Genomic DNA, 27,061 nt, shown 5'->3' with positions numbered 1-27,061 from the left:
TTAGGACTTCATGACAGGGGATGGATCACTTGATAACTTCCCTGTTCTGTTCATTCCCTCTGAAGCACCTGGCATTGGCCACTGTGAGAAGACAGGATACTGGGCTAGATGGACCATTGACTATTCTGGGTCAGACCATCCGTACATTCTTACGTTCTCTCCAGTCACACCCATCTCCTGGCCCAGTGCAGGATTGGCCCCTCCAGTGCCTTGCACAGCCTATAGATGTTTTACATTCCTGGGAAAAGATTTTCTCATTTCACCCAGCTGATTTATATTTTCCTTTCCAGGATGTTTAAGGATGCTCGGAAAGACAAAGGGCAGGATGACTTCCTTGGGAACTTGGTTCTTCGCTTGCAGGTGAGCATGGAGATGTAGGCTTATAATGCGCTGTTGTTCTGTAGCATCTTTCCTCTGAGCATCTCAAAGCATGTCACAAGCATTAATTAAATCTCACAGGGGTTGGGCAGCATGTGACAGAAAGGTAAAGTGAGGGCTGCAGAGCCAGTCAACTGCAGAGCCAGTAATAGAACCCCGGTCTCCTGAGCCCGTTGCTCTCACCAATAGACCGTACTTCCTTCAGGAACTAATGCTTAACCAGGGCTGCTGGCCTTCGCAAGATAGTCAGCTATCCCTCAGGCCAAGGTAATTCTCAGCTATATCGTAAATAAGCAAAGACTTATTGGTCGTGATCAGTGCTGAGATGTACAACAGTTTTGCTGCTGGTGGATTTTGTATTGAAAAATGAGACTAAATTAGGAAATAAGGAAAAGTGCCTCCAGCCCATGGATTATTTTTTAAATTAAGTATACAGGTTAATTGTCTAATATTACAAATTCCTGCCATATTAATATGATGGATCCTATTCTCTGAATGGGCATCCCCCTATCGCTGACGCTTCAGTGTTTGACAACTATCCATCTGTCTGTCTATCTACAGGACCTGCATTGCAGGACTGACGAATGGTACAACCTGGAGCCCCGGACAGAAACCTACCCCAACCGAGGGCAGTGCCACTTGCAGTTCCTGATGACTCACAAGAAGGTAGGAGGAGCTTTTCGTGAAGGGAGGAGGTTAAACGCTAGGTTTGTGGGTTGCTTGCCAGGGCTATATCAGCGGGTCCGGTCCTGTTGCTGCTCTGGAGGTTTCAGAGGTGTAGAAGGCCCACAGGCTGCTGTAGTGATGAGGAGTGGGGAATTCATTCTCTTGTATCCTATTTGTTCCATTTTCTCTTGGGCACTCTCTAGCATCTCGATGGGTCCTCCCATGATAAAGGTCTATGCCTCAGCATCAGTGGTGCCTGGTGATTAATTACCCTGAAAACGAGGGCACTTGGTTTAACTCTTCCAGGAGGCAGTGTCAAACCTCTCACAAAGGTTGTGGTTGCTTGGACATGAACCCAAAGTCCTGCCATTAAATAAGGGACCTCTAAATCCGACTCCAGGTTTGTCTGATGGCTTGGATGTTGGGTGTCCTGTGGAGACGTGCTCTCTTCCATCTCACACTCTGAGCCGTCTCCCCGCTTTTGTTTCTCTTTTCAGAGGGCCACCTCTCTGAGCAAGACCCAGCCGAGTTACACCGTCCATCGCCACCTGTTGCAGCAGATAGTGCTCTATGAGATCCTGCAGCACCAGGTACATGTGAAGCCAGCAAGGGTCAGGGAAGCTGGTGGGAGCTGGGTGAGGATTGAATTTCATGCTGCAGTGCAGATGGCTCAGATTGTGGCTCTCTTCAGAGCCTTTGGGTGTATCCCAAGAGACTTTCCAAAGCAATGAGTTACCCCCAATGGTGCAGGCATCCAACACAACAGCCTGTGTTACTGAGAAGGGACATGCTGCGTAGCACACTGGGATCTTTAACGTCCACCTGGGACAGGCAGAAGGGCGCCTTCCTTTGACGTCTCCATTAAAAGACCTTGGTTTCTATGGCGATTGTGTGAGATGACATGAAACCTGGACCAGTGCCGGCAGATCTACAGCCCTGTTCCTCACTCGTGCAACAACTGCTTGACCCAGCACTTTCCATTAGCTTTCCAGTAAGCTCATCCCTGTGTCTGAACCATGTGGGTATTTGCCTGGGCTGGTGTAATGACCATGTGGCATGTGAAGGGCCCATTCTAGAACTTGAGAGAGGAGGTGGGGCAAATGAAAACCAAGTACAAATCACAGGAGGATCCAAATTCTATGGCTGGCTCGAGGAGACTCTTCTCTCTTCTCTTCCGCGAGGCAGGATTAACTCTCTCGCTCTTTCCTTCCCTGTACAGGCTGGGAGTACTTCCTGGAATGGGGAGCTGAGTAAACATGCCAGAACGATCCTGTACCTGCACGCAGCTCAGAAAGACCTGTCTGACTTTCACCAGGTCATGGCGTAAGTACCACATGCACTCGGCCAGTGTTGTGTAATGATTATGGCAACGGCGTCTGGGAATTAAGAGACCTGGGTTCTCTTTCCAGCTCTGCCACTGATTCTGGGGGACCTTGGGCAAGTCCTTTAACCCCTCTGTGCTTTTGTTTGTAAAAAATGGCCCTATTTTGCAGGCATGTGAAGCCAGACTATGCTTAGTGATGTGCTTTGAGATCCCCAGATAACAAGCGCTATGGAAGTACAAAGTATAGCATTAATATTATTATTGTTGAACTGCAGATGCCCACACCTGCTGTCTATGGTAGGGTCAGTAGTCTGACTTCCTTGCTCTTCTCCATAAGTTTGGTCACTTCTGCCTCGTGCATCGCTCTAGACATACGTCACTGCCTGCACCCCGGGTCATGCTCTCCCTGGATGTTTATGGCAGCAGAACTATTGGGATTCTCTCCATCACCATCTTGCCTGTGAGCATGCGCCAGGAAGCCCCTGATTCTTCTAACGCTGCAGACACGGCCATCGCTACGGGTTGGGGCAGGTGGAGATCGGCGGGGGGGAACTCACCTCTCACTACCACTACCCCAAGCTGTTTTCCCTTCCCCCACCCCTCTCTTTCCCTCCACGTGAACACTGTGGCTGCAGGACTGAGCTTTGGAATGGGATGAGGCAGGGCAGGAGCTCTGGGCCTGAGCGAGTCTTGGGGAGTGGCTGATTCTGACCTCCTGGGGTAATAAGAACGTGTTCCTACCTGAGGAGGGTACTGGGCCTGGCCTACGCGCCCCCAGTCTCAGAGTGTGTCTCTTTCCCTTTCACTGCAGCCAGTGGCTGGCTTACAGCAAACTCTACCAGAGCTTAGAGTTTAACTGCACCTGCCTGCTCCACCAGATCACCAGCATCGAGTACCAGTGGATCCAGGAAAGGCTGCGATCTGAGCAGGTATGAGCAGACACCACAGCCAATCTTGGGGCAGAGATCCGGGGAGCCGGGGACAGCCGCCAATAAGCCACGACAGCCAAGGGACCCTCTTCATGTCACCTCTCTCCGCTCCTCGTTGGCTGGTTGAGAAGCGCCGCAAATTGGTGCTGCTCGGGTGGGAGCCCCCTGCAGAAGGAGTTCCTGGCCTGTGCCAGCTAGGTGAAAAACCTGACGATGGGCTAAGGAGCCACTGCTGACGCCTCATAATACAGACTGTCTTTAAGATCATGTCGTAATCTAGAAATCGGATTGAGGTGGTTCTGGGTTGCTCTTCCCTTTGGCTTCTGTGAGTAGCTTCAGCACCTTCCTAGAAGGATGGCGTTTCTTAGCGGTTTCCTTTGCAGGGAACAGATCATGCTAAAAAACCTGGCTCTAGGCTCTCCTCGAACCAGCTGTAGGGTCTGAGCCTTTGGGGTAGGATTTCACCCCAACCAGCTGGGCTTGTTAAGTGGTGGACATGCTGGGGAGCCATTCTACAAATGGAGTCCCTTGCCCTGGGTGAGAGACTTTGTTACCCTACCTTCGGTGAAGCTGGGACTGGTAATGGGCTGAGAGTCCTTCACCTCGAGGTCACTGGTTCAAACCCAGCAGTGGCTGAAGATCTTTACCATCTGGCAACTCCTCATTGGTGGCTCCCAGTCCCGCCCACAGAGGACTGGTGTTCCCACGGAAACTGCCCCCACCATGGTACCCGGTACCCTTGTTGGCCACCTCTTTACAGGCCGACCCGGGAATGGGCCATGGAGATTGTGCTGCCCTCTCCCCGAAGGGGGCGATTTGCTGAGGGCCATTGGAGTGGAAGCTTGCACTGCTGCTGACTGTTCTATACCCATTCCGTGGTTCAATTCCAGTCAAAAACTACAAATAACACCGTCTGTGTGTCCAGCTTCCCTGTCTGCTCGCCCAGTTCTGGCCCCATTGAGACAGACCTCTGGCTATCAGGTCACGCTCAGGGTCTTAAATTGTGTCCGTGTTCCCTGCCTGGGAACGTCTCGCCGTTGCTGTATTTTTCGTTATGGTGGGGTTAAATCCCTGCTTTAAATGCAAAACTCACCTCAGCCTTAACTAGGGCGTCTCTACCAATGCCTCAAGCATCTAGATGGTTTTTAAGATCCTAAAGCAGTCTAGAAATCAGTTCGAGGTGATTCAGTTTTGCTTTTCCCTCTCACTTTCCAGAGGCTGCTGGGAGTAATTTCAGCGTCTCCCTAGAAGGGCTGGCATTCCTTCGTGCTTCCCTTTACAGTGGGGCAGATAATTCTTAAAATGGTTTTGGAGGCAGAGGCATGTTGCAAAATCCAGAAATAGCCCCCCTCAGTAGTGAGGCCATGTTGGCTGGGGATAGGCGTCGTCCACCTGAGGAGCTGTGACCATCACAGAGTCACTGTTGCTGCTGATGCATCTTCCGTTTCTTCTTCCCAGAAAGCAGAGCTGGCCGAATCTTTCCAGTCCTTGCTGGCCTATGGAATCTCTCTCCTCCGGAAGTACCGCATCGTCTTCCCTCTCTCTGCCCCTGAGTCCACAAACAGGCTACAGTTATTGCTCAGGTCAGCCAGCTGCAATGCTTCATAAACAGAATAATGTCAATTGGAGAAGAAACAGGGCCCCACCCATCCTCCTGGGGCTAGTGTGGGATTGTTCCCTATGCGACATTATCCAGTCTACCTTTTGACACCCCGCGTATTGGAGCTTCTATTACTTCCCCCGAGGAGACTGTTCTACAGGAAAACCTCTCTCCCACTTCCATTCCCAGCTCCCTTTGTTGTCTCCTCTCCTCTGCCTTTCCCTGGTGGGTCTGTCCCCTAAGGAAGTAGACAGACATCAAGGGACCTCCCCCATTCTAAACTGGCATCTTGTCATTTTTTCTTCTGATGCCTAGGGAGTATTCCCTTATGGGCGTGCATTGACTGGGTTAAATAGAGGCCTTTATTTTATGGGATAACACTTTTCTCTGGGAGTTTATGTAACACCCCACCCCCGCTGGTCAATTCCTGTTACAGGTCCCTCTGGCGGGGAGAGATGAGTCTGTTATAGACCCCCTAGGGAGGTTTGGTTCTTTAGCGCAACCTGTAGCAGCTCATGCTTTTAGTTCTGTAGGTCAGCAGTTCATCCCCTGGTATGTTGGCCATGAGGGCAGCTGTCACACTGTGATGGCTTTTGTTTGTTGTTTTAACTCCAAACCGTCCCCTGTAACCTCTCCTGCCCCAAGATATTTCTCACTTTGTGGGAGGTGAATTTGGGCTCTGGACCATAAGTCCTGCCAAGTTCAGAGCCCTGATGAAGAAGTCTTAGCATTCGGTTCTCTCCCAAGCTGCCAGCATAGGAATATGTCTGCCCCTCTGTCTGTGACCTGGCAGCTAGGCCATAACTTATAGGGAGCCTCTCATTAAAGGAAGCTCTATAGAGGAAAGTGTGCATGGGGAGATGTTGCTGGTGGCAAGGCTCTCATTTCTGAAGCTCTTTGGGTTGTGCTGTGGCTTAGCAATGATTCTCATTTCACAGGGTCCTGGTCCAGATGTGTAAAATGAAAGCCTTCCAAGAACTTTGTACTCTGACCCCTAACCTTCAGCAGATGGTGATGGAGGCTCTCAAGGTACAGTACAACCTCTGTGCTCTCTCCTCCCCCAACCCACAGGGCAGTGGTTCTCAACTCGCAGCCCACAGGCTGCTTGCGGCCCAATCAGTACACAGGTATGGCCTATGTGACCATCCTCAGGAACATACAGGTAGTATATATGTATTTTGTGTGGATGCAGCCCACATAATACATAGAGAGCTGCATATGTGGTCCACACTGGTAAACAGGTTGAGAACCGCTGCCATAGGGGTTCCTCTGACTTCCTCCTGGAGCCGCGAGCATTGTCCCTTCCCTTATGCCAACGTGCAAAGGCCTTGAGTCCTGACCCTGATTCCAGCAGAGGGGGCAGAGGTAGCGTTTCCAAAGCTTTTCTGCGCTGTGCCTTTGACTGCCCAGTGGGTCTCCTCTAGAGAAGTGCAAGGCGCTCCTTTCCCTCCAGGACTGAGCATGCTGCCTGCTCAGGGTGAGAGATGGAGCCTGGATGGTGAGCTGAGTCCCGCTCCCCGCCATGCTGTGTGTCTCTGGGCTGCTAGCCTGACCTGCGTTCAACCCTGAGTCACAATGAAGGCGTTGTGCTGTTGTGTCTGTTGTGCCTGGATGAATGGGGTGGCTGGGTTGTCTCTGCAGCTCCTGCTTCTCTCCCTTCATTCTGTGTCCCGCTCTCTTCCAGTCAGGAACCACTGAATGGTTTTGTATGCAGAAGCAGCACCTGAAGCCAATGGTAAAGGTCAGATCCCCCTTTCATTCATACACCAGTTTGCTGGGCCAGGCTGAGGGGCTGTTTGGGTAGGAAGAGGGAGGTGACGCTTTCTCAGGCCACAATTTTCAGAAGGGGGCAGTGATTTTTGGATGCCCAAAAGACACCTTGAGCCCAATTTTCAGAGGTGCTGAGCACCTGCAGCTGGGGTAGAAGGCAACCAACTGTCCCCATAAGAAGAAATGAACAGTTGCTATTCACCTCCGGTCCCCTCCCTTCCTGTGTGTCAGTCTGAGCAGGTCACTCCTGCTAGCTTGGCACATCTCCCATTATAACCCGGAATGAAGCAGCCACCCAAAGAATGTCCCACCTTCACTTGGCAGCATGGCCTGTGGTTAAGGCACTGTACTAGCATGGTGGAGATCTGGGTTCAATGCCCAGCCCTGCTAACGTATTGCCTGTGTGATCTGGGGAAAGTTACTTCACCGCTTTCTGTGCATTAGTTCCCCAATGGGGTAATGATATATCCCTACCTTTGAAGGGGCATGGGGAAGGTAAATCTGTGAGCTGCTCAGATACCACAGTGGTGCGGGCTGTCGCTAGATATGTTGATAGATCACTTGGCACCAAAACCCAGGCGTAACTTTCCATCCTTCCCTTTGTAGACCATGGAGGAGAATGGGAAAGCACTGGTCAAGCTTCTCGTGGAGGTGAACGGGGATCTCAAACAATGCCACAAAACCTGGAACAAATTTTTCACCAAGTAGGTAGATGGTTCCCCCATTCCCCTCCCCAGCATCTACCCCATGCTCTGTCAGCAGCTTTGCTTAGGGTACTGAAGGCGACAGCTCCAAAGCACATTTCCCAGCTGCAAAAGAACATCTGTAAATATAAACAGATTATGACACCAAGTATGAGATTGGAAAGCCCCGGGAAAAATTCCCTCATGGTTCGTTATGTACTACAGTTGCCTGTTGTTTAGGGAGCAGAGGTTAACTACAGATATCCTAGCTTTCCAGCATTATTGGCTCTGCCGGCTGGAGTCTTTCAGATTGTTTTAGTTTTGTAGCTTCTTGTCACTCTAGTTCACGTCAAAGGGCTCGGGTGGGAGAGGGTTAATTGCACTGGCTTTGACAGGTTGGTCAGTGAGTTGTATCCGGCAGATTCCTGACCTCCTGTTTCTCCCCTGCAGCACTGTGAATGTGGATCTCTTCTTCATTACCTACCTGGAGCTGCAGGAGCTGGTGAGCGGGTGTTCCAGGCTCTCCAGTCAGAGCAGCAGAGAATAAAGCAATGCCGAGGCACTTAGCCAGCTGTCAGAGGAAGGGAATAATCTGAGGTGCCCCCCGCACTCCATGTGCTCCTCAAGGGCTCATGGGAAGAGCTCACTAGTGGTGGAGAATCCTTTGTATTCCAAACCCTGGATATGGGACTGTGGGCATCCTTGGGTTGTGAGGGAGGGACTAATCCTGTCCCCAGCCCCAGAGGCCTGGACACTGGGACTAGCCAGGAGTTTAAGAAAGGCACATTTAGGCAGTGCAGCCTAATGGCTAAAGCAAAGGAGTAGCGATTCCTGGTTTTGATTCCTGGCTTTGCAACTGAGTCAGTTGCAAGTCTGTAAATTAACCGAGTCGCTGAAATTCTCTGGGCCCATAAAATGGGGCTAAACAGGTTTTGGCTGTATTATCTGAACCCCCCAAGCCCTCAAACAGCTGGTGTCCCCAACTTATACATCAGACAAGAGGAAAGTGTGTTGTATCAGCTAATTGGGATGGCACATTTCCTTTCCCTGATCCCATTGCAGGACAAGCATTCATAGATGCATTCTTATTAACCCTCCTTCCCTGCGGTTCCTATTCCCTGCAGGTGTCATGTCATGTCAAGGAAGAGCTGAGTGAGATTGACAGCAGCATGTCCCAACTCACAGCAGAGAGCCTTTTCCAGCTCTACATAAGCCTGCAGGAGCTTTATCGGATGAAGAGCTTCCTGTTCAAGAGGTACTGACCCACCTGAGCCAGGCTCAGCTCATAGTCCAGTCACATAGAGCGAGATCAACATTAGCAGCACCAGGGAAATTGAAGGGGTTGGGACCACATCAGTGGCTGACTTTCTGCTGGGCCAATTGGAGTAGATTTGAGTGGAATCAGAAGGTTCACTGGCCCAGCCACCTGTCGCTTTAGATTAGTGCAGTGACATCATAAACACCAAACCATGTAGGGGGTTTAATGTAACCTGGACCTGCCACGCTTCAGGCATGATGCTGAACGGGTCTTCAGAGAGCTAGAGCTCTGGATATAGACAAGTGGGGTTCTGGGAGGCAGAGGTAGCTACAAACCTGGCTCAGATAATACTTTAGGCTGCTCTTCTGCCAGCCTATGGATCTCTGTCCTGTGTTGCCAGGTGGGCAGCTGTGCGGTATGTGCTGTGAACGCTGCCTTCTCTGTGAGCCAGGTATTTTTCAGGTCTTAGTGACAGTGGAATGTGTAGGCTCGTGTCTTGGTTCTGCTGCAGCACAGAAACCCGTCTTTTGTCTGTATTCCCAGGGATGGCATCCTTGCTCTGACTGACTTCCACCAGTGGTTTAAGGAAGCCATCCCCAAGTGGCTCCAGAAGACCTACATGATAGCACTGGAGAGGACCCAGAGAGCGATCCAGGTGGACCAGGTAACACTGAGATTGCACAGAGGGAAAAACTCCCCCCAGCCTTCCTGAGGCTGTCCATCTTTTGACATTGTCTGACCCATCTTTCACTTCCAGCCCATTCTTTTCCCCCAGGACTCCCCCCTTTCTGCTATGTGAAATCCTAAGGATTGGCAGGCTTTGGGACCCCTACAATAGCAGTCTCCTGCACCCTGACAATCAAGTGTCCCCTATCCCTGCTGAGAGCCACTGTGGCAGGCAAGCCCTCGTGAGGGGCACAGGGGTGACAGATGGAACCTGCCTTTCCTCTAACAGCTGATTCTTCGTACCCCAGGGCCCTTGCTCTCTATGCTCTCCGTAGCCCTGTCCCCTCACAGCATCACGTCATTGCTGACCCTGTTGTATTCTCATGGGTTAAAGACCATGGCTCCATGGCAGCCTGTGTGAAGCGAGTTGATGAGCCTCTGCTTCGTTCCTTGTCACAAGCCACAATTGGCTCCCTTTGTTGGCAGTCTCAGCAGAGAGGCCAAGGATGGAATGGGCCTTGGAGGGGAGAGACCCACTCTCCTTTAGTCTGGTCCTGCTAGGGCGGGTGAGACCTGATGGGCAGGCAGCGCCACCTCTTCCTGTTCTGCACCTACCTTACGGGCAAAGAGCTTCACAGTCCAGGTGTCTCCCCAGTGCTGCCTTCCCTCACTAAAGTCAAAGTGACCCCGACTGGATAGATGCCCATTAACTCCTCCTCTACCATGACATGCCGATGCTGTGGCCAAGAGCAAACTGCCTGGTCTCAGACCTACGATCTGGGGGAGCAGAGCAGGGGAAGGTGAATAAGGGGCCACTTTGCAATAAGAGCTGGCTTTGGAACCGGTTTGTTGGTTTACTTGCAAGTTTCTCCGTAAAATGTTTTTTCTGTCGCCACCCACCCAGCTGATGCCCCTGGGGGAGCTGAATAAACACAGCACGTCCACTGTTGACCTGTCCACGTGCTATGCTCAGATTGTTAAAACCTGGCAGCAGCTGGACTGGCCGGACCCAGAGGAAGCCTTCATGATCATGGTGAAGTTTGTTGAGGTGCGTAGTTGGACAGTCTAGCTGGATCAGTAATAGCAAGTTGTAACTACACTAAGAAGGGGTCATCAAATGTCATGTTTCAGAGCATCAGCGGCAGAGGGTCAGGAAGGAATTCCTCTCCTACCCCTATACATGCTGGCCAAGTGCTTTGGGTTTTTTAATCCCTTTCTCTGAAGCATCAGACGTAGGTCAGTCTCAGAGACAGGGCGCCAGAGAGAATGGCCCATTGGCACGATCTGGGGTGATAAAGCCAACATCTGCCCCCAGCGCAAACCTGTGCAGTGTTCTGTCCACTGTGCGTTACCCATGCTCACTGCCTCTTGCCCTATCCCCTAGGACATGTGTAAGATCGCTCTGGCATACTGCAAGCTGATCAAGAGCCGGGCGGATGAGCTGTCGTCGAAGCAGCAGGACGAGGGGGATGCAGCCAACAGGGTGAGTGTCAGTGCCCGCCTCCGCTGGAAATTCAGGGAGAGGAGAGGGATTGGGAGGCTGTCGAGGGAGCCAGGGCAGCCTCTAGAGAGAGCATGTGGTGTGGGGCGGGGGTGTGGCCTGTGACCAGAGCGCGGTGATTCAATAGGGTTGTAGGGGTAATAACATCCCAGCCTTTGTTCCCTAGAGTCCTGTTGTGGGGTGCATTCTGAAGGGAGTGAATTTGAACTGGGGGATTCTGTGCAAGTCCTGGGACGTTTTCGGATGGAAACTCTCATTGATCTCTTGGTGGGGAAGCCAGGGAGGAAGGATTGCTCAGTGGTTAGTGCTAGCCTGGGACTCAGGAGACCTGGCTTCAATCCTCTGCTCTACCATGGATTTACTTGGTGACCTTGGGCAAGTCACTTAGCCTTTCTGTGCCTCAGTTCCCCATCTGTACCATGGGATAAAGCACTGCTCTGCCTCACAGAGGTGCTATGAGGATACATACATTAAAGATTGTGAGGGGCTCAGATACCACAGTAACAGGGGTCAGATAAGTACCTGAGAGAGCTGGATGGCTCCTGCGTTCGCTGCCCTGCTCCCAGGATCCATGGGGAACATAATCCCACACACCAGCTTCCACCTACCTACAGTGTCTCCTACGCTGGCCCAACCTTCATTTTCCCAGCGTGTCTATGATTGCACTCGGTGTCTCATAGCCACTGCCAGCTGGGGCCAATTTGTGAGGTCGTGGCTGGGATCAGACCATTGTTACCTCCCCAGAGGAGGGGATGGAACAGAGCTTGCCTGCAGCACATTTAGTTACAGCCTTGTCCAATCAGAATGCAAGGAAATAAATGCCCAGCTATGGTCGTGTATGGGAACTGGGTTCCATCCTTTCCCTCTGATTAGCTCAGACAATTCATCATAGTGTGTTCTTAAAGTACAAGTCTGGAAGTCAGATATCTGGGGTCTGGATCTGCCATTGGCTTGGGCAGGAGCCTAATTGTTCTCTGCCTCACTTTCCCCAGTTGTCTGTGCTGCTGGACACGGCTTGTGTCTCCGCAGCTGTTTGTACCAGGCTGTTCATTGATGTCCCGCTGAGTGCATAGATACAGCCACTGGGTGCAGGGTGCCTTTCTCAATGGGCCTATGGGTGCTGCTGCCCTGTGGATCTGATGTGGCTGTGCGAATGTGGGGGCCAGGCCTGGTGTGGGGGTGAGGATGGGAATGGAACAGGGGGAGCGGGCTGCGAGCAGCGAGAGTAGTGCGTGTCCACCGACGTGGGTCTTTTTCTCTTCCCTCCCGCCCCAGCTCTGCATCGTGGTGAACAACGTGAAGCAGCTGCGGCTGCTGATCTTGAAGCTACCGAAGCAGCTGGAGTGGGGGCACCTGGAGCAGCGAATGAAGGACATCATTGAGCCGGAGCAGTTCCAGCACACCCTCCACAACCAGCTGCAGGGCACCATCACCTGCCTCGACCACGAGATCAGAGATGTGGTGCAGAACCTGGCAAAAAAAGTAACCCCCCAGCCTTGCCTTTCTTCCCCAGCCTGGGCTAAGGGTGAAGACTTAGTCAAATAGGGTCTGATCCAAAGCCTATTGAAGCCAATGGAAAGATACCCATGGGCTCCATTGGCCGTTGGGTCTGGTGGATAGAGATGCCAATAGTATGGAGCTAAGTCCCGCCAGCTCTCTCCCTGGGACTGCGTGTCCTGAACCAGTCAGAGGGAGCCAGGGCTGGATGAAGACAAGATCCTTGGGATTGGGCCCTGCCAGACCCAACCCAGTGACATGTTGGAGGCAGCAGGGCACAGCTGGGTGGGCTGCCTCGTTTGGGAGGGAGATCAGGGACTCCGGTGCCAGAGGCAGATGGGGCTGTGTGACAAAGGGGTTGAGCTCTAAGGAGCTGACATGGCAGGTTCTCCATCAGAAACCTCGGGCATGGTGGTGGGGAGCAAACCCAGAGTTCTAAGTGTGTGTTTCTTTGGCAGCTGGATGCCGGGATCTCCAGGCACATCCAGAATCTGGCAGCCTGCAGTGACTCTCAGGATCCAGAAGATGTAGGTGCCAACCCCTGATATGTGCTGCCTGTGGGAGACGATCAGCCCGGGGTCAGCATGGCTCTGACCAGTGCCCTGCATGTCCCTGAGGCCCAGCGGTGTGCCATGCGCCGTCAGGGATGGCCTAGGAATACCCAGTCCTGCCTCAGTGCGGGGGTGGGTGGGTTGACTCTCTGCTTACGTGTCCACATCGGTGACCAGCTGCTACGCCGAGGGGCGCCATAAAAACCTGCAATAATAATTGTCCTGGGCGGTTTACAGGGAGGAGTCCCCCTCCCTGCCACCCTGGCAAAGCTGCACCCTAGTTGGGAACTGCTGCTAGTGGTTTGAATGCCCTACGGTGCCTCAACCCTTCCTGCTCTGGGCCAGCGTGGCTCCTGCAGGAAGGGAGAGGCACACGCTGCTTGCTGCATGGCCCCGAACCATACCGGCAATTTGGTAGGCTCCTTGCCAGACTCCCTGGCACAGGCAGTACCAGGAACTGGCCTGTCTGTAGGTCTAGGGTCTGTCCGGGCCTTTCATTACATACCAAGTGCAAAAGGCTCATCAGGGCCCTTCTCTGCTGTACTCACAGCACCCCCTGCTGGCTCCTGGCTGTAACTCTCCATCTCCGCCCCACTCAGGCTGTGCCAGCCATGTTACCCGCCCCATGTCTTTGAGAGATCATAGGGGTGCGTGCACACATAAACACACACGTGTGCACACACACCCCCTGCATTGACTGGGAAGCCAGATGGAGCAGTCAAAATGCAGCTTTGGGAGCCAAGCTGGGCAGGCCAGGAGTTCAATGGGATGGGATCTTGGGTGTTGGTGCTGTGACTGATGGGTTAGGTGTGTGTGTGTGTGGGGGGAAGCCAGGTAGGTCTCTGGCTGTCACCGATCCAGCTATACGCACAGAGAGAATCCAGGCACGGGGCTGGGGGTGGTACCACACCCTGTCAATGTCTGCTGCTTCCTGGCAGACCCAGCCCAAAGGCGCACAAGCTCTCTCTAAAACAAGGAGCCACACATGCAACGCCAAGCCTCCCTGGAGCAGCCCCAGCTCCACTGCAGGGTCAGGTGGGCACAACAGAGTAGGAGGCAGGTGCTGGCTGGCACAGCTGAGCTCTCAGGCTGGGAAATGGCAGAGGGGCCCAACGTGCTTGGGAGCTGCTTGGCAGAGAAGTTTCAGATGGAGGCAGGGCCTGAGAAACCCCTTTCCCGTTGAGTTTCCTGATTCTCCTCTCCACAGTCCATCATTCCCCTAATGAAGTTCCTGGAGTCGGAGCTGCAGTACATGAACCAGCATCTGGTCCAGGAGAACTTTAAATGGTGAGCTACGGTGTTGGGACCACAAGTGTCAGCCGTGGGCTGGATGAGGGCAAGTAGGGAGTGTTCGATCCGCACCATTAGCCTAGAGTCTATTGCTATGGACCAGACCAATGGGTTCACTGCGGTTGTGACAAATTGCACACAGCAGCCCCCTGTAGGATGCTTTCTCCACTACTATCATTTCTCTCTCCTCCAGGAACTGTGCTACCTTATATAGAACCTTCTATCCCTAAAGATCCCAAAGCACTCTGCAGACCACATATATGGAGATCCTTCACCCACTGCCGAAATGCAACCACATCTGGGGTGGAATGCGGCAGCCTTTCTAGCCCAGAATCACTACACACAACAGGCTTTTTCAGGGGGATTTCAGGCAAAGAGAACATACTAACTACAATGTCCCAGCCAGCTTACCATACAGGAAACATCCCGGCACTTGTGAAGAATACGATGGGATCTTTGATTACCACAGTGCTCAGGGCCTTCGTTTTAAGTCTATACCCCCATGGCGCCATCCCCGACGCCATCCCCAGCACCATCGTGCTTTCCACCACTGTACTGGGCCATCAGCTCAGCACTGAGCCGAGGGATAGACTGCTACCTGCCCACTTACTCTCACTTCCCACCTGCCATACTAACCTCAGTGACGTTTATGGGGAGCCGTCATAACTTCGTGGCTAGCACTGGATATAAACTGGCCATCAACAAGTTTAGGCACAAAATTAGATGAAGGTTTCTAACCATCAGAGGAGTGAAATTCAGGAACAGCCTTCCACGGGAAGCAGTGGGGACAAAAACCAAACGGACAGAGCTTGAGAAGTTTATGGTGGGGATGGTATGATGAGACTGCCTACAATGGCATGTAGCTGATTTGCGACTGCTAGTAGCAAACATCCCTAATGGATGGTGATGGGACCCTAGATGGGGAGGGCTCTGAGTTACTATAGTGGATTCTGTCTCAGGTGTCTGGCTGATGGGTCTTGCCCACATGCTCAGGGTCTGACTGATCAGCATATTTGGGGTTGGGAAAGAATTTCCCCCTGGGTCAGATTGGCAGAGACCCTGGGGGTTTTTTCACCTTCCTCTGTGGCGTGGGCCATGGGTCACTTGCAGGTTTAACCTTGTGTAAATGGTAGATTCTCTCTCTGCAACTTGACGTCTTTAAACCATGATCTGAGGACTCAGTAACTCAGCCAGAGGTTAGGGGTCTACCACAGGAGTGGGTGAGTGAGGTTCTGTGGCCTGCAATGCGCAGGAGGTCAGACTAGATGATCATGATGGTCTCTTCTGACCTGAAAGTCTATGAGCTGAGGCCATCACCCCAGTTTGCAGTGTATGGGCTATTACGGAACAAGCCGGTGCTCCTCTTGCAATAGAAGTATGTCCCAATACGCACTCTGACACATTTCACTTCCCCTCCTCCTTTCATGGCCCGGGCTTCTCTTCACTTATATCGTAGCTAAGACCAGCAGCTTCATGTCTCCACTGAGGCACTAGGGCCCTAGGTTTTCCAGCCCAAGGACTGACAGTATCCGCTGTGCTGCACTGGCCTTGTTAGAACTCGCTGTGTGCTGCAATCCTTTCTCTGCCTTTTCCCCACTCACTACAGCCTCCTGGAGCTGCTCTGGAACCACACCCTGAATGAACTGACAGCTGCAGCTAACCAGCTGCAAAACTCCTCCAGGTACTACAGGAAGCTGCAGTTCGCCTTGCAGGTAGGCAGCACCTGGCAGCAGAGCATGGGGCAGAGGCCTGGCTTCGGGGGTCTCCATACAGCAAATAACTGTTCACTCCTCTCTGGTTCCCACAGAACCTGGAGCTCTGCTTTCACGCTGAGGGCTGCGGGCTGCCAACGGACGCCCTGCACACGCCAGCATTCATGGTAAGAAGCTGTTGCACCTGTCACAGCTGGCTCTAGCAGAGTGATCTCCCAGCCAAGGGGTCCCGACAAGAGGGGGGGGCTGCATGCGCACAAAGTTGCTGGAGCCCCAAGCTTTCATTGCACACCCTAGTAAATCGCTAGCCCTTTCCCTTGCAGGGACAGAGCTCAGAATACGCCCCCTTCATCAGGGAGACGTTTTAAAGGAGTGGGGAGGACTGGAGACCATTGATGCAGAGGATGTGAGGGAGATCCCCACACCTGAGCCATTCCTTTTAGGTCACACATGTGAGGAACTGTCCCAGACTGAGGTGTCAATAGAAGAACAAATTGATCAGTTATACAGTAATAAGTCACCAGGGCAGGATGGTGTTATCCTAAGAGTTCTGGAGAAACTCAAATGAGAAATTGTAGAACTACTATCTGGGGTGTGTAACCTATCGCTTAAATCAGCCTCGGTACCAGATGACTGGAGGGTAGCTAATGTAATGCCGTTTTTTTTAAAAAGACTCCAGAGGTGATCATGGCAGTTACAGCCCGATAAGTAGCAGGCCAATTGGTTGAAACTACAGTAAAGAACAGAACTGTCAGACACGCATAGATAAATGCAGTACATTGTGGAAGAATCAACACGGCTTTTGTAAAGGGAAATCATGCCTCACCAATCTATTAGAATTCTTTGAGGGGGTCAACGAACATGTGGACAAGGTGATCCAGTGGGTATAGTGTACTTGGACTTTCAGAAAGCTTTTGACAAGGTCCCTCACCAAAGGCTCTTAAGTGAAGTAGGGAGTCATGGGATAAGAGGGAAGGTCCTCTCCTGGATCAATAACTTGATAAAAGGTAGGAATAAAAGGTCAGTTTTCACTGTGGAGAGAGGTAAATAGCACAGTCCCCCAAGGATCTGTCCTGGGACCACTGCTTTTCAATATGTTCATAAATGATCTGGAAAAGGGGATAACCAGTGAGATGGCAAAGTTTGTAGATGATACAAAATTACTCAAGCTAGTTAAGTCCAAAGCTGACAGTGAAGAGCTAAAAAGGGACCTCACAAATCTGGGTCACTGGGCAAAAAAATGGTGGATGAAATTCAATGTTGATAAATGCAATGTAATGCACATTGGAAAACACCTTAATCCCAACTGTACATACAAAAAGTTGGGGGTCTAAATTAGCTGTTACCACTCAAGAAAGGTCTTGGAGTCATCGTGGATAGTTGTCTTAAAAACATCTCAGTGTGCAGTGGCAGTCAAAAAAGCTAACAAAATGTTAGGAACCATTAGGAAAGAGAGAGATAATAAGACAGAAAATATCATAATGCCAATATAAATGCATGGTCCGCCCACACCTTGAATACTGCGTGCAGTTCTGGTCTCCCCATCGCAAAAAGATGCATTAGAATCGGAAAAAGTATAGAGAAGAGCAACAAAAATGACGAGGGAGATGGAACAACTTCCGCATGAGGAGAGATTAATAAGACTGGGACTTTTCAGCTTGGAAAAGAGATGACTAAGGGGGGATATGACAGAGGTCTATACCATCAGGACTGGTGGGGAGAAAGTCAACAGGGAAGTATTATTTACCCCTTCACATAACACAAGAACCAGGGGTCCCCTTATGATATCAGTAGGCAGCAGGTTTAAAACGAACAAAAGGAAGTACTTCTTCACACAACGCACAGTCACCCTGTGGATCTTGCCAGGAAGGCTGTGGTGGGGTTCAAAAAAGAATTAGATAAGTTCATGGAGGGCAAGTCCATCGATGGCTATTAGCCAAGATGGTCAGGGATGCAACCCCACACTCTGGGTGTCCCTAAAGCTCCAACTGCCAGAAGTGGGGTTGGATGACCGCAGATGCGTCACTCGACTGTCTGTTCTGTTCATTCCCTTCGAAGCGCCTGGCACAGGCCACTGTTGGAAGACAGGATACTGGGCTAGATGGACCTTTGGTCTGACCAAGTATGGCCATTCTCATGTTAAAATGTTTCCACTGAAATGTTCCCAAGGTGGCAGTGGTGGGGCAGGCGCTGATGAGCCTGCTAAGGCTCCCAGGGGCTGTCTGCTCCTGCAGATGTTGGCACAGTCATGGGAAGAGAATGCCCCTCTATCCCCTCCCACCCTAAACCTCCTGGTGGCTTCTCGCTGCTGCTGCTCTCCCTCTCGGGGACTTCTGGGTTTGAGTTCAGGTCTGAGAGCGCGGATGTGAGTGCTGATCTCTGCTGGCATGAGTGTATCTGCTGGCCTGAGTGCCTAACTGGGTGTGTTTCTCCACTCACCCCCGCCCCCCCCATTCTCTCAGGATTTGGAGGAAGGGCTGAAGCTCCGCTCCGCCACGAGCAGAAAACTCATCCAGAGCTACTTCAGCGGGAGAATCCAAGAGCAGGTGAGAGTGTGCTGAGCCTGGCCTGGCCCTTCCCAATAAAGCCCTGTTACCCTGCCCACCCCCATTGGGTTGTTCCCTCACTTCACTCCTCCATAGTCACATGTAGGAAACTGGTCATTATAGGGTTATTATGGGATGGAGCCACACATCACACCCACCCACCCACTTCCTTTTTAGTCAGTGGGAATCCTCCTCCCATCCCCAGTTGTAATCCAGTTAAATAAAGCAGCAAGTTACCAGCCTTCAGTCCTGTGACTGTGAGTAAACTTATTTTGTTGCATTGAATAGTCCCTTTACAAAACATGACCCTTCTGTTTGTATTTCCTTGTATAAACTGGGCCTGACACTTACGTGTTGTTCTACTGTTACACTCCAATAAAACACCTGTGGCTGGCCCTTGTCAGCTGACTCGGGCTCATGGGGCCCAGGCTGTGGGGCTATAAAACTGCAGCATAGACCAGCAGGCTTGGGCTGGAGCCCGGGCTCTGGGACCCTCCTCCTTTTTGGGCCAGCTTGGGTGTTTTATTGCAATGTAGACATACGTTAACAGTCGACAATCCAGGACCCAACTATAGCCCTTCCTAATCAAATCACAAGATCTTCCCATCCTCCGCTTCCTGTCCTCTGCTCCCACAGTGCAGGATGGCAGGATGCACTGGGGATGGAGAAAGCACTACTTAGCTATCCTGGGGGAGGGGGCAGAGTGCGGGGGAAGGACAGGTGATTGGGAGTTTAGCAGATGAGATGTGAGGGGAGAGTCGCTCCCCTGTCCACCTTTCACATACCTAACCCCAGTGCAGACGTGTCAGGATCTCTTTCTTGCAGTGATGCCTGCTCTGGGTGCTGTACCCCTGTGCTCACCCTTTGGCAGAACCAGTGATTCATGTAACGGGAAAACTCTTGTTTCTGTTCTGCTCCTCGCGTCCTAGCTGGAGACCAGCTCTGAGAAGTATGGTGCAGTGACCATTAAAGCACTTTACCGTCCCTCGGAACAAAAGCTCCGTGTTGAAGTGCTCAACGCTGTCAACCTCATCCCGCTGGACTCAAACGGTGAGAGCCCATGGGCTGTGGAAACAGTCAGCACCAAGATGCCACTTGGGTCCTGTGCAGCATCAGAGCTGGTGCATGCAGCCAGTGGCTCCAGGGTATGGGAGAGCGCTGAGTCTGCGCAATGACGACACCATTGGCACATGGCCTAGAGGGGCCCCTTTGCGGTCAGTTGTGCACAGCGCTGAGTTGTGAGCCCGATATCCTAGGGAAGTTAGTTTGGTCATGACCTGTGAAATCCTCTGTTATCTGCAACACATGCCCAGAGTGGCTGCCATGAGATGAGCCTAACCCAGAGCCTGGCAGATTAAGCAGGGTGTCTGCTCGCTTCATAGAACCGATCCCGATTTGTCTCCACTCCAGGTAATGTGTGGGGTGCGCACACAGCAAGGGGGTGGCATCAACCTGTGGCATCCTCCAGAGCCACAGGGACATGTCCCCTCTAACCTGGACTGGATCATCTGGGGTGATCTCTAGGGAACAGACTGTAATTCATGCAGCCGTCCAGGAGAGGTCACTGCTGCTTCACCTGAACACAGTGGCAACCCCGTTAGCTGATAATCCCCCACAGCCAGCGCCAGCCCAGCTTTAGCCCATTGATTGGAAGAGTCCAGACGCCAAGGGGACATGTGTCCCCAGCGGGGTTCGTGGAGGAGAAACTGACCTGCAAACCAGAAACTCTTGTGCTGCAGAAGCCCCAGAGAGCCAATCCCCCACTCTGCCCCCTTGTTGTGGCCCCCAAGGGCCCTTGGAGGTTAGATCCATTGTGTGGGGGGGGAGGGAGGGCAGAATGCTGCTATTGCATAACTTTGCCACGCCAGTGCTGAATAAACAATCCCAGCATCACACACAGCACTGATCCCTGGGAACGAGGGGATCCCCGCAGCAGCCTCGTGCTCTCTCTCAGTCTCAACGCCGCCCCCCTAGGCTCCAGCGACCCCTTTGTCCAGCTGACCCTGGAGCCGCGACACGAGTTCCCCGAGGTGGTGGCGCGCACGACCCAGTGCTGGAAGAACGAGCTCCACCCACTGTTTGACGAGGCCTTTGAATTGTACGTATGAGCAGCGACCCTGGCTGCTTCCCATCGCCTGCCCCCTACGTGATGGTGGGCGGCAGAGAGCACCAGCCCAGCACAGAGCCCCCACAGACACGCTGTCTCCACCCAGTGGCTGGACCGTCCCTTCCCAATGGGATCTGCTTGCTCCTCTGTTCGCGGGGGGGGGGGCAGATCCTGCACTGGGCCATCTGGGAAGAGAGAGCTGCATGTGTTCCAGACGTGATTAGTGCAGTCACGATTCAGGAGGGCTAAAACTCAGGCTTGTGTGTGCAAAGCCCTACTGGGTAGGGTGAGCCTGGCCTGGAGCAAAGTGCTGGGCCTTCCCTGGCTGCTGAAATGAAACGTACACACAGTGCTTTTCTGTCTCTTGGTGGGGCCAGGCCAACATCTGCTAGTGTGAAATGCTGGGGCTGCCTGCCTGAGCGGCTCCACGCCCTTGGCTGCCTGCTTAGAGGGGGATGGCCGGGGGCACCAAAGCAGCAAGAAAATTAGAGAAGTGAGGATGGGTGGGCGCACTGAACCAAATAGGAAATACCCAGTGCTGTGAGTATTGGAGCAGAGCTGATACTGAGCATGGGGTTCATTTGTTCTCTCCTGATTATAAACCTACCTGTGGAGAAGCAGGGGCTGGCCGGTAAAGCACAGGACCCCGGGTTCTACAGCCAGAGGCAAGTCACTCATGCTATGACTGGGCAGCAAGGCCCTACCTGCTTGCTATAACTACTCCAATTGGAAGCCCTTGGGGGCAGGGATGTCTCTGGGTTTGTACAGCACCTAGCGCACTGGGGTGCCGGCGCTATAACTAACTCCTGTTTGGCTTCCTTTGCCCTGATGCGAAGGGCAATAAAGTTTGGCCCCTTCACTGCCAGCTGGATTTTGCTTCAGTAGTCACAGGGTGCCCATCACCACAGTATCTGGGCACCACAGGGTCTGAGCCCCTTGCTTGGACCCGGCTGAGTCTCCGCCTGTTGCTCCTGGCGGGTGGGCTGCGCCTGTGCCATGGCGTGTCTGCGAAGGCCTGTGCCTGTCTCTCTTCTCTGCAGTCTGGTCCCTCCCGAGAAATGCCGGCAGCATGGCGCCTGCCTGCTGCTCACAGTGTTAGACCACGACACGGTGGGAGCCAATGAGCTGGAAGGAGAAGCCTTTTTCCCCCTCTGCGACGTGCCGGGGCTGACCGGAGACGAGGACGCCGCTGACCCAGCCCAGGTGTCCCAGACCCGATTACCGCTGATGCACCCCAAACCCACTGGTAGCCTTGGTTTTGTTTCCAGCTGCTCCCCTGCCCCCACCTTTCTCCCCTCCCTGGAGCTGCTTCCCTCGCTGGGCCGCTTTGGGCCAGGGACTTAACCTCTCTGCGTCTGGCGGCTGTGCCATCAGACAACCCAGTGGTGAGCCCTTCTCCTGCAGCAGGGTGCTCAGGGGTGTGCAGCGCTCTCTGAGTGCTCGCCTCAGATCTATGCCAGTGCCATTATACTGAGCCTTGGGGAATGGACTCAGATCGGTGCTGGGACTTAGACATGTCTCTGCTTTCTGCTAGTGGGGGCCCATTGCAGATGGGGCATGTGCAGGGGTCCAGCCCCTGAGCACAGCACAGAGAGTGTCACTTTGGGGCAGCTGTAGCTCTCGGCCCGGCCCCAAACTCTGCTGTGGCTGAAGGTGTGGCCCCCTCAGCCACGTGCTTTGCTGTCGCTTGGCATCAGCTGTGGGGGCTGAATGTGGGTTTCCTAGGAAGGACGCTCCCCTGGAATGGGGAAGAAAAGGGGCTTGAAGGCACCAGTCTCTGCTCCCCTTTTTTCTAACCCCTACCTCTCTCGCCTCACCCCAGGGGACCCACTCCTGAAGCTGCTGGAGTCCCGGAAAGGGGACAAGGAGGCACAGGCCTTTGTGAAGCTGCGCAAGAAGCGGGCGAAGCAGTCCAAGGAGAGTGTGTGACAGCAACCAGGCAGGAACCGGGCCAGAGGGGAGCAGGCCTCAGCCCCGAGGTAGCAGGGCCCAAACCACCACCAGTTACAAAGAACTCCATCCAATCCCAGCCCCCTTGGCAGCGACAGGGCGCCCGCAGAGGAGGCCCCCAGGGGGTGAAGCTAGGCTGTGGCAGTCTCCGGTCCCAGCTGTGTGTGGAATTGACCCGGCTTCAGGCTGAGGACAGGGGGAGCCCTGTGCTGCTTCCCATCCCAACCCAGCATCAGCAGCCTTGGCTAGTCGGCGGCAGCCTGTCAGGTGCCAGCAGGGTGTGCGACGTGCCCCGGCTGCGATCCCCGCGGGCCCTGCTGTATGCCGCTCTCCAGATGGTGCAGGAGCAGAAAATGGGGGGAGGCCAAAAAAAGCTGCAACCAAAGCCACTGGGGATGGGGGGGACGGGGGGGGTTTGAAATCTATCCAGCTGGCCCTGCTGGAGCAGCAGCAGCTGTTCCCTCCTGCTCCAGGAGTTGCTGTCGAAGCAGAACAGAGCGTGCGAGACTTCACGAGCGCTGGAGGGAGCAGAGCTGAAAGGGTGGGAAGGGGGAGCTGCTGTCAAGGGTAAGCGCAGGACTCTGTCCCCGTGCAGCAGGCACAGAGGGTGCTGTGCCAGAGAATTCATCAAACGCAGGACCCGTAAGTGCGGCTCTGGGCAAGGGCTAGGCCGTCGGCTTGGGGCCAGGGACTGGGAGGTCTGTGGTATGCTCAGCTGCTGCAGCGGGTGCCCTTTGCCTTAAAGGGACTGGACCCACGCCGCCTTCTCTCCAACGTTTTAGTTACTGTTACAAATAACTAAACTTCTCAGAGTGGAAATACTCGGGGAGGGGGGCCGGGGGGAGTGTTGCTCTCATTAAATAGCTTCCCCTCTCTGCTACAAGGAAAAGTAGGTACCACACTGAGCTATGTGCCAAACCCCCATCCCCACGTCCTCCCGCCAGTCAGTGTCCTGGTTCCTTGCGCTAGCGTAGCTGGGACTTAGTGTGTGTGTAAAACGCCTGTCCAAGAACACTGGGTGGGGCCAGCCTACTCTGCAGCAGGAAGGGAGCAGGTTGGAATAGGGCCAGAGACCCATGATTAGAATGGGGTCAGAAGAGCAGATTATATGTGTAGCGCAGAGGCGCTTACTTACCCTTATCCACAGCGTTTCCAGTTCCACCCTGCCGCTCGGCTCTTCTGAACTCAGCTCCTAGCCCCCAAGGCCATAGCTACGGCTCGGCAGGGACCAGTGGAGTCCAGGCACACAGATAAATACAACAGCATCCCGGTCCGCCAGGGGCTGCTGCACGATTTTTGGTGCCTTCCTCCCTCTCAGTAATCAGCAGGGACGCCGCCGGCACGCTAGTGCATGCGAGGGCTGTTTGACCTGTCCGCCTGGAACACCACAGCAGCACTGGCCAGTATGGCTGAGGGGCTGGGGGAGCGTGCTCTGGTCTCTGGGGAGGCTTGGGCACATGTTAGAGTAAAGAGGGCCAGGGCCACCCACCCACACCTTGCTGGGAGCAGCTGCTCTTCTGATTCTACTGCCGAGCAATGGCAGCTGGTCTGTAGCCACAAGGGAAACCCCTCCCACCCGAACCCCAGCTAGCTGACTTCCCCCTAAGGCCTTCCATTGTGGCTCTGATCCTGGTCCACTGTCTCAGGGTCTCAGCTCACAATTGACTTTCCTGGTATTTGCCCCATGACAGAGATTGCGGTGCTGACTTGCCCTGAGTCTCTACAGCAAGAGGCTGGGTAGGGCGGTGACAGCACCCACCAGAGACGATGCGACTCCCTGAGCCTTCACCCAGAGGCGAAAGTAACATTCCACCCTTATCGGTATCGGCGGCCGGCTCTGGGCCCAGCTGAAGGGGGTGGGGCCTCGGGCAGAAGGGGGCGGAGCTGGGGGCGTCAGCATCCCCCAGCCAGCCCATCCACGCTGTTGGGCCCACGCTGCCCAGGGCTCCGGTGGCAATCTAAAGGGCCTGTGGCTCCGGCGGCAATCTAAAGGGCCTGTGGCTCCGGCCGCTGCTGCGGTAGCAGCAGCTGGGAGCCCCAGGCCCTTTTAAATCACCAGCCCCAGGGCAGCTGCTGCTTTTGAGCCCCCCCTTATCGGTGGCCTGGGAGCGGGGTGGGGTGGGGTGGGGAACGGGCAACAATGTTAAAACAGGATCCTTTGCCGTGGCTGTGCTTTAACATCGACTGCCTCCAGGCCAGAACCTGTGGCCAGTTTTTACCAGTGCACCGTACTGGCCTGTACCGGCCCACTTTCACCCCGTGATAGCACGTGGTTGGGTCAACGCCAGAGGGCCCGAGGGGTGGGCTGAGGAGTCGTAATGCCCCAGATTCACTGTGCTTCTGCTCCCATTTTGTACCGTGAGGCTAGCACTACCTGGCAGGGTGTGGTGCGCCACGTGCTCAGTGTTGTCACTCCAGCCATGGCCCAGGCGTAAGTCCCTGCATCGACGTGGCTTTGGGCAGCTCCATTCTGTACTCGCTAGGGACGTGGGGAGCTCCAACTAAGCCAACTTTAAGGTTCTCACAAATAAGCTATTCTTATTTAAAACGAAGTTACAGCCTTTTAAAAGCTAACCCCCTGCTGTACAGTAACGGATGCAAGTACTGTGAGGGAATAAGTTTGTGATTGCAGGTCAATGGCTCAAAAAAAGTAAAAGCAATAAAGAGGAAACAGCCTCCAGTTAACCTGTGGAACTCTCTGCCAGTGGGGGGAACGACAAAAATTATATGCATAAGTATGTGATGCATAAGCAGAGCAGAGCCGTGATGCGTGCTAAAATGACTAGGGCTTTTGAGTCTCACAAGCCAGGGTCAACGGTGATTGCTACAGGTGGGAGACAAGAGGAATTGCCATTCCAGGGGGGCTAGGGTGACATTTTGAGGTTTTCTTTTGTCCCGAATCAGCCCCAACAAAGTCCCCACAACAGTTCTGTGAAATTCTATTGAGGCACTATCAACCCAGAACCCTACTTCAGCACCCCACCCCATGGCCACATTCTGTTTCTATAGGCTCCAAGCACTTCATTGTGGGGGTGGTATTTTGACTTTTACATTTATTTCCAACAAACTCTAACCTAGTTCAGACCAGAAGAGTCGAAATGCTGCCCCAGTGTTAACATTTCAGCAAACATGGACTATCCTGCTGGGTTCCTGCCAAAGGGTTCCATTGTGTAGCACGGGCACGTTTGGCAGGCGGCGGTTCTTTCCCACACGGCTGCCCACACCCCAGCCAGGCACGTTTGGTTACAGGCCTTTGAGCCCTAATCCCAAACTGGGTTCGGAGCTGGAGGCTACTGCTGGCCTGCGCGCGCTTCCAGAGGCTGTGGGACGGGTGCTGCAGCACTGAGCCAGTGACCTGCCTTCCCTGCTCCAGGCAGCCATGAGCATACCCTGCAAGGCCTGAGGCCTAGCAGCTCGTATGCTGGGATGGGGGCACGTGGTTGCGATGATGAGGTGGGCGCTGGGATAGCAGCTCACTGAGCCTGACGCTATGCAGGGTAGGCTATTGCCTGTTCCACCAAGGGTTCCCCTGCCCCATGAGTGCCAGTCCCTTTGTGCCCCCTGCAGGCAGCACTGTCCTGGGCGGGGGTGCCCACACCCTGCTTGCACGGTGGGCAGCAGATCTGCGGCCTTAACTCATTCCTGTAGGTCAGGCAAGACACAGCGGGAGCCAGCTCCTTCCACCTACACCACCATGGCACAGTGCCCCAAGCCTCGGTCAGAGTCAGCCTGCCACAAACACAGGGCTTGAGGTGCCTCCCACCGGCATCAGTGTAACTGTTGCCCCAGTGGGGGGGCACTCCTGCTCTGCACCAGTGGGGGGGGGGGGGCAAGGGCAGAATCAGGCTTCCTGTGATGGTGCATGGAACAGCTAAAACCCATGGGGGGGGGGGGGGGGAAATGCTAAAATATACAGTTTGGGAAACAGCAAATTCCCTGTACGCTCCCATCAGTACCCCCCCCCCCCCCCCAATCCTGGGCTTCTACTGCATCAGGGCCTCTGTACGTGCCCTGAAGTACAGGTACAGGCCAGCAGTGGGAGCAGCTGACTTAGGCCTCTGGTGTTTCGAGGGTAACAGATGCGCACTTTGGCCCTGCTGCCCCGCCAGCTGGGACGCTCCCCCTGCACCCTGGGGTTTCACCAGCCAGTGCTGCCACAACCGCTGCAAACGCCAGAGCAGTGGCGCTGGTCTCAAACCACTTTCCTGCCCGGAAATTGCTCCCCTGTCAGTAAAGGGCCCCTCCCCCGCTGCCAATGCAGCGCCTGTGGGGATGAGCCAACACACGGCCACTGCTTGAGGCCCCTGGGCGCAGGCCTGCCTGCATTTGGCAGATGGCGCCAGTCCACAGCCCTTCGTGGAGCTCGGCCTACCCCCAGCGCAAGCCCAGCCCTGTCCTGTAGCCTCCCGAGGTGGCGCTCCGGGGTGGGGCGGCCTGGTGTCTGGTTTTTTTTACCGGACCGTCCAGTCCAAGGGGGCCCTGGACGCTGAAAGTCCGGATACCCGCCATAGCTGCTGCTTTTCTCACCCAGGCGGGCACTGTAGCCTGTCTGCCCCCCCCCCGGCGCTGAGCCCTGATTTCCCCGGCCCCTCGCTCTGGGCCCCCCCCCACTCCCTCGCTCCAGGGACAGACA

The 27,061-nt window shown here is 53.9% G+C and overlaps 1 protein-coding gene across 6 annotated transcripts in view; it reads left to right on the top strand.

Annotated features, from left to right (window-relative positions):
* UNC13D (unc-13 homolog D) overlaps window positions 1-25,113 on the top strand; it is a 56,729-nt gene extending 31,616 nt beyond the window's left edge. For 5 of the 6 annotated variants that reach the window (XM_048818116.2, XM_048818113.2, XM_048818114.2 and 2 more), the window contains 24 exons: window positions 291-360; window positions 940-1,044; window positions 1,542-1,634; window positions 2,264-2,367; window positions 3,180-3,297; window positions 4,756-4,880; window positions 5,836-5,926; window positions 6,582-6,638; window positions 7,274-7,371; window positions 7,801-7,852; window positions 8,475-8,605; window positions 9,152-9,272; window positions 10,179-10,322; window positions 10,659-10,757; window positions 12,051-12,257; window positions 12,731-12,799; window positions 14,031-14,110; window positions 15,720-15,825; window positions 15,921-15,992; window positions 18,288-18,371; window positions 19,301-19,421; window positions 20,346-20,469; window positions 21,519-21,724; window positions 22,301-25,113. In XM_048818116.2, the coding sequence (XP_048674073.1) occupies window positions 291-360; window positions 940-1,044; window positions 1,542-1,634; window positions 2,264-2,367; window positions 3,180-3,297; window positions 4,756-4,880; window positions 5,836-5,926; window positions 6,582-6,638; window positions 7,274-7,371; window positions 7,801-7,852; window positions 8,475-8,605; window positions 9,152-9,272; window positions 10,179-10,322; window positions 10,659-10,757; window positions 12,051-12,257; window positions 12,731-12,799; window positions 14,031-14,110; window positions 15,720-15,825; window positions 15,921-15,992; window positions 18,288-18,371; window positions 19,301-19,421; window positions 20,346-20,469; window positions 21,519-21,724; window positions 22,301-22,407 (2,584 nt within the window). In that variant the 3' untranslated portion in view covers window positions 22,408-25,113. The remainder of the gene's footprint in view (window positions 1-290; window positions 361-939; window positions 1,045-1,541; window positions 1,635-2,263; window positions 2,368-3,179; window positions 3,298-4,755; window positions 4,881-5,835; window positions 5,927-6,581; window positions 6,639-7,273; window positions 7,372-7,800; window positions 7,853-8,474; window positions 8,606-9,151; window positions 9,273-10,178; window positions 10,323-10,658; window positions 10,758-12,050; window positions 12,258-12,730; window positions 12,800-14,030; window positions 14,111-15,719; window positions 15,826-15,920; window positions 15,993-18,287; window positions 18,372-19,300; window positions 19,422-20,345; window positions 20,470-21,518; window positions 21,725-22,300) is intronic. The other variant, XM_048818110.2, reaches the window with a different exon arrangement.
* Window positions 25,114-27,061: the final 1,948 nt, after the last annotated feature.

The sequence above is a fragment of the Caretta caretta genome, chromosome 14, assembly GCF_965140235.1.
Source record: "Caretta caretta isolate rCarCar2 chromosome 14, rCarCar1.hap1, whole genome shotgun sequence".
Taxonomy (NCBI): domain Eukaryota; kingdom Metazoa; phylum Chordata; order Testudines; family Cheloniidae; genus Caretta; species Caretta caretta.
This window is presented reverse-complemented; position numbering and strand designations above follow the sequence as displayed.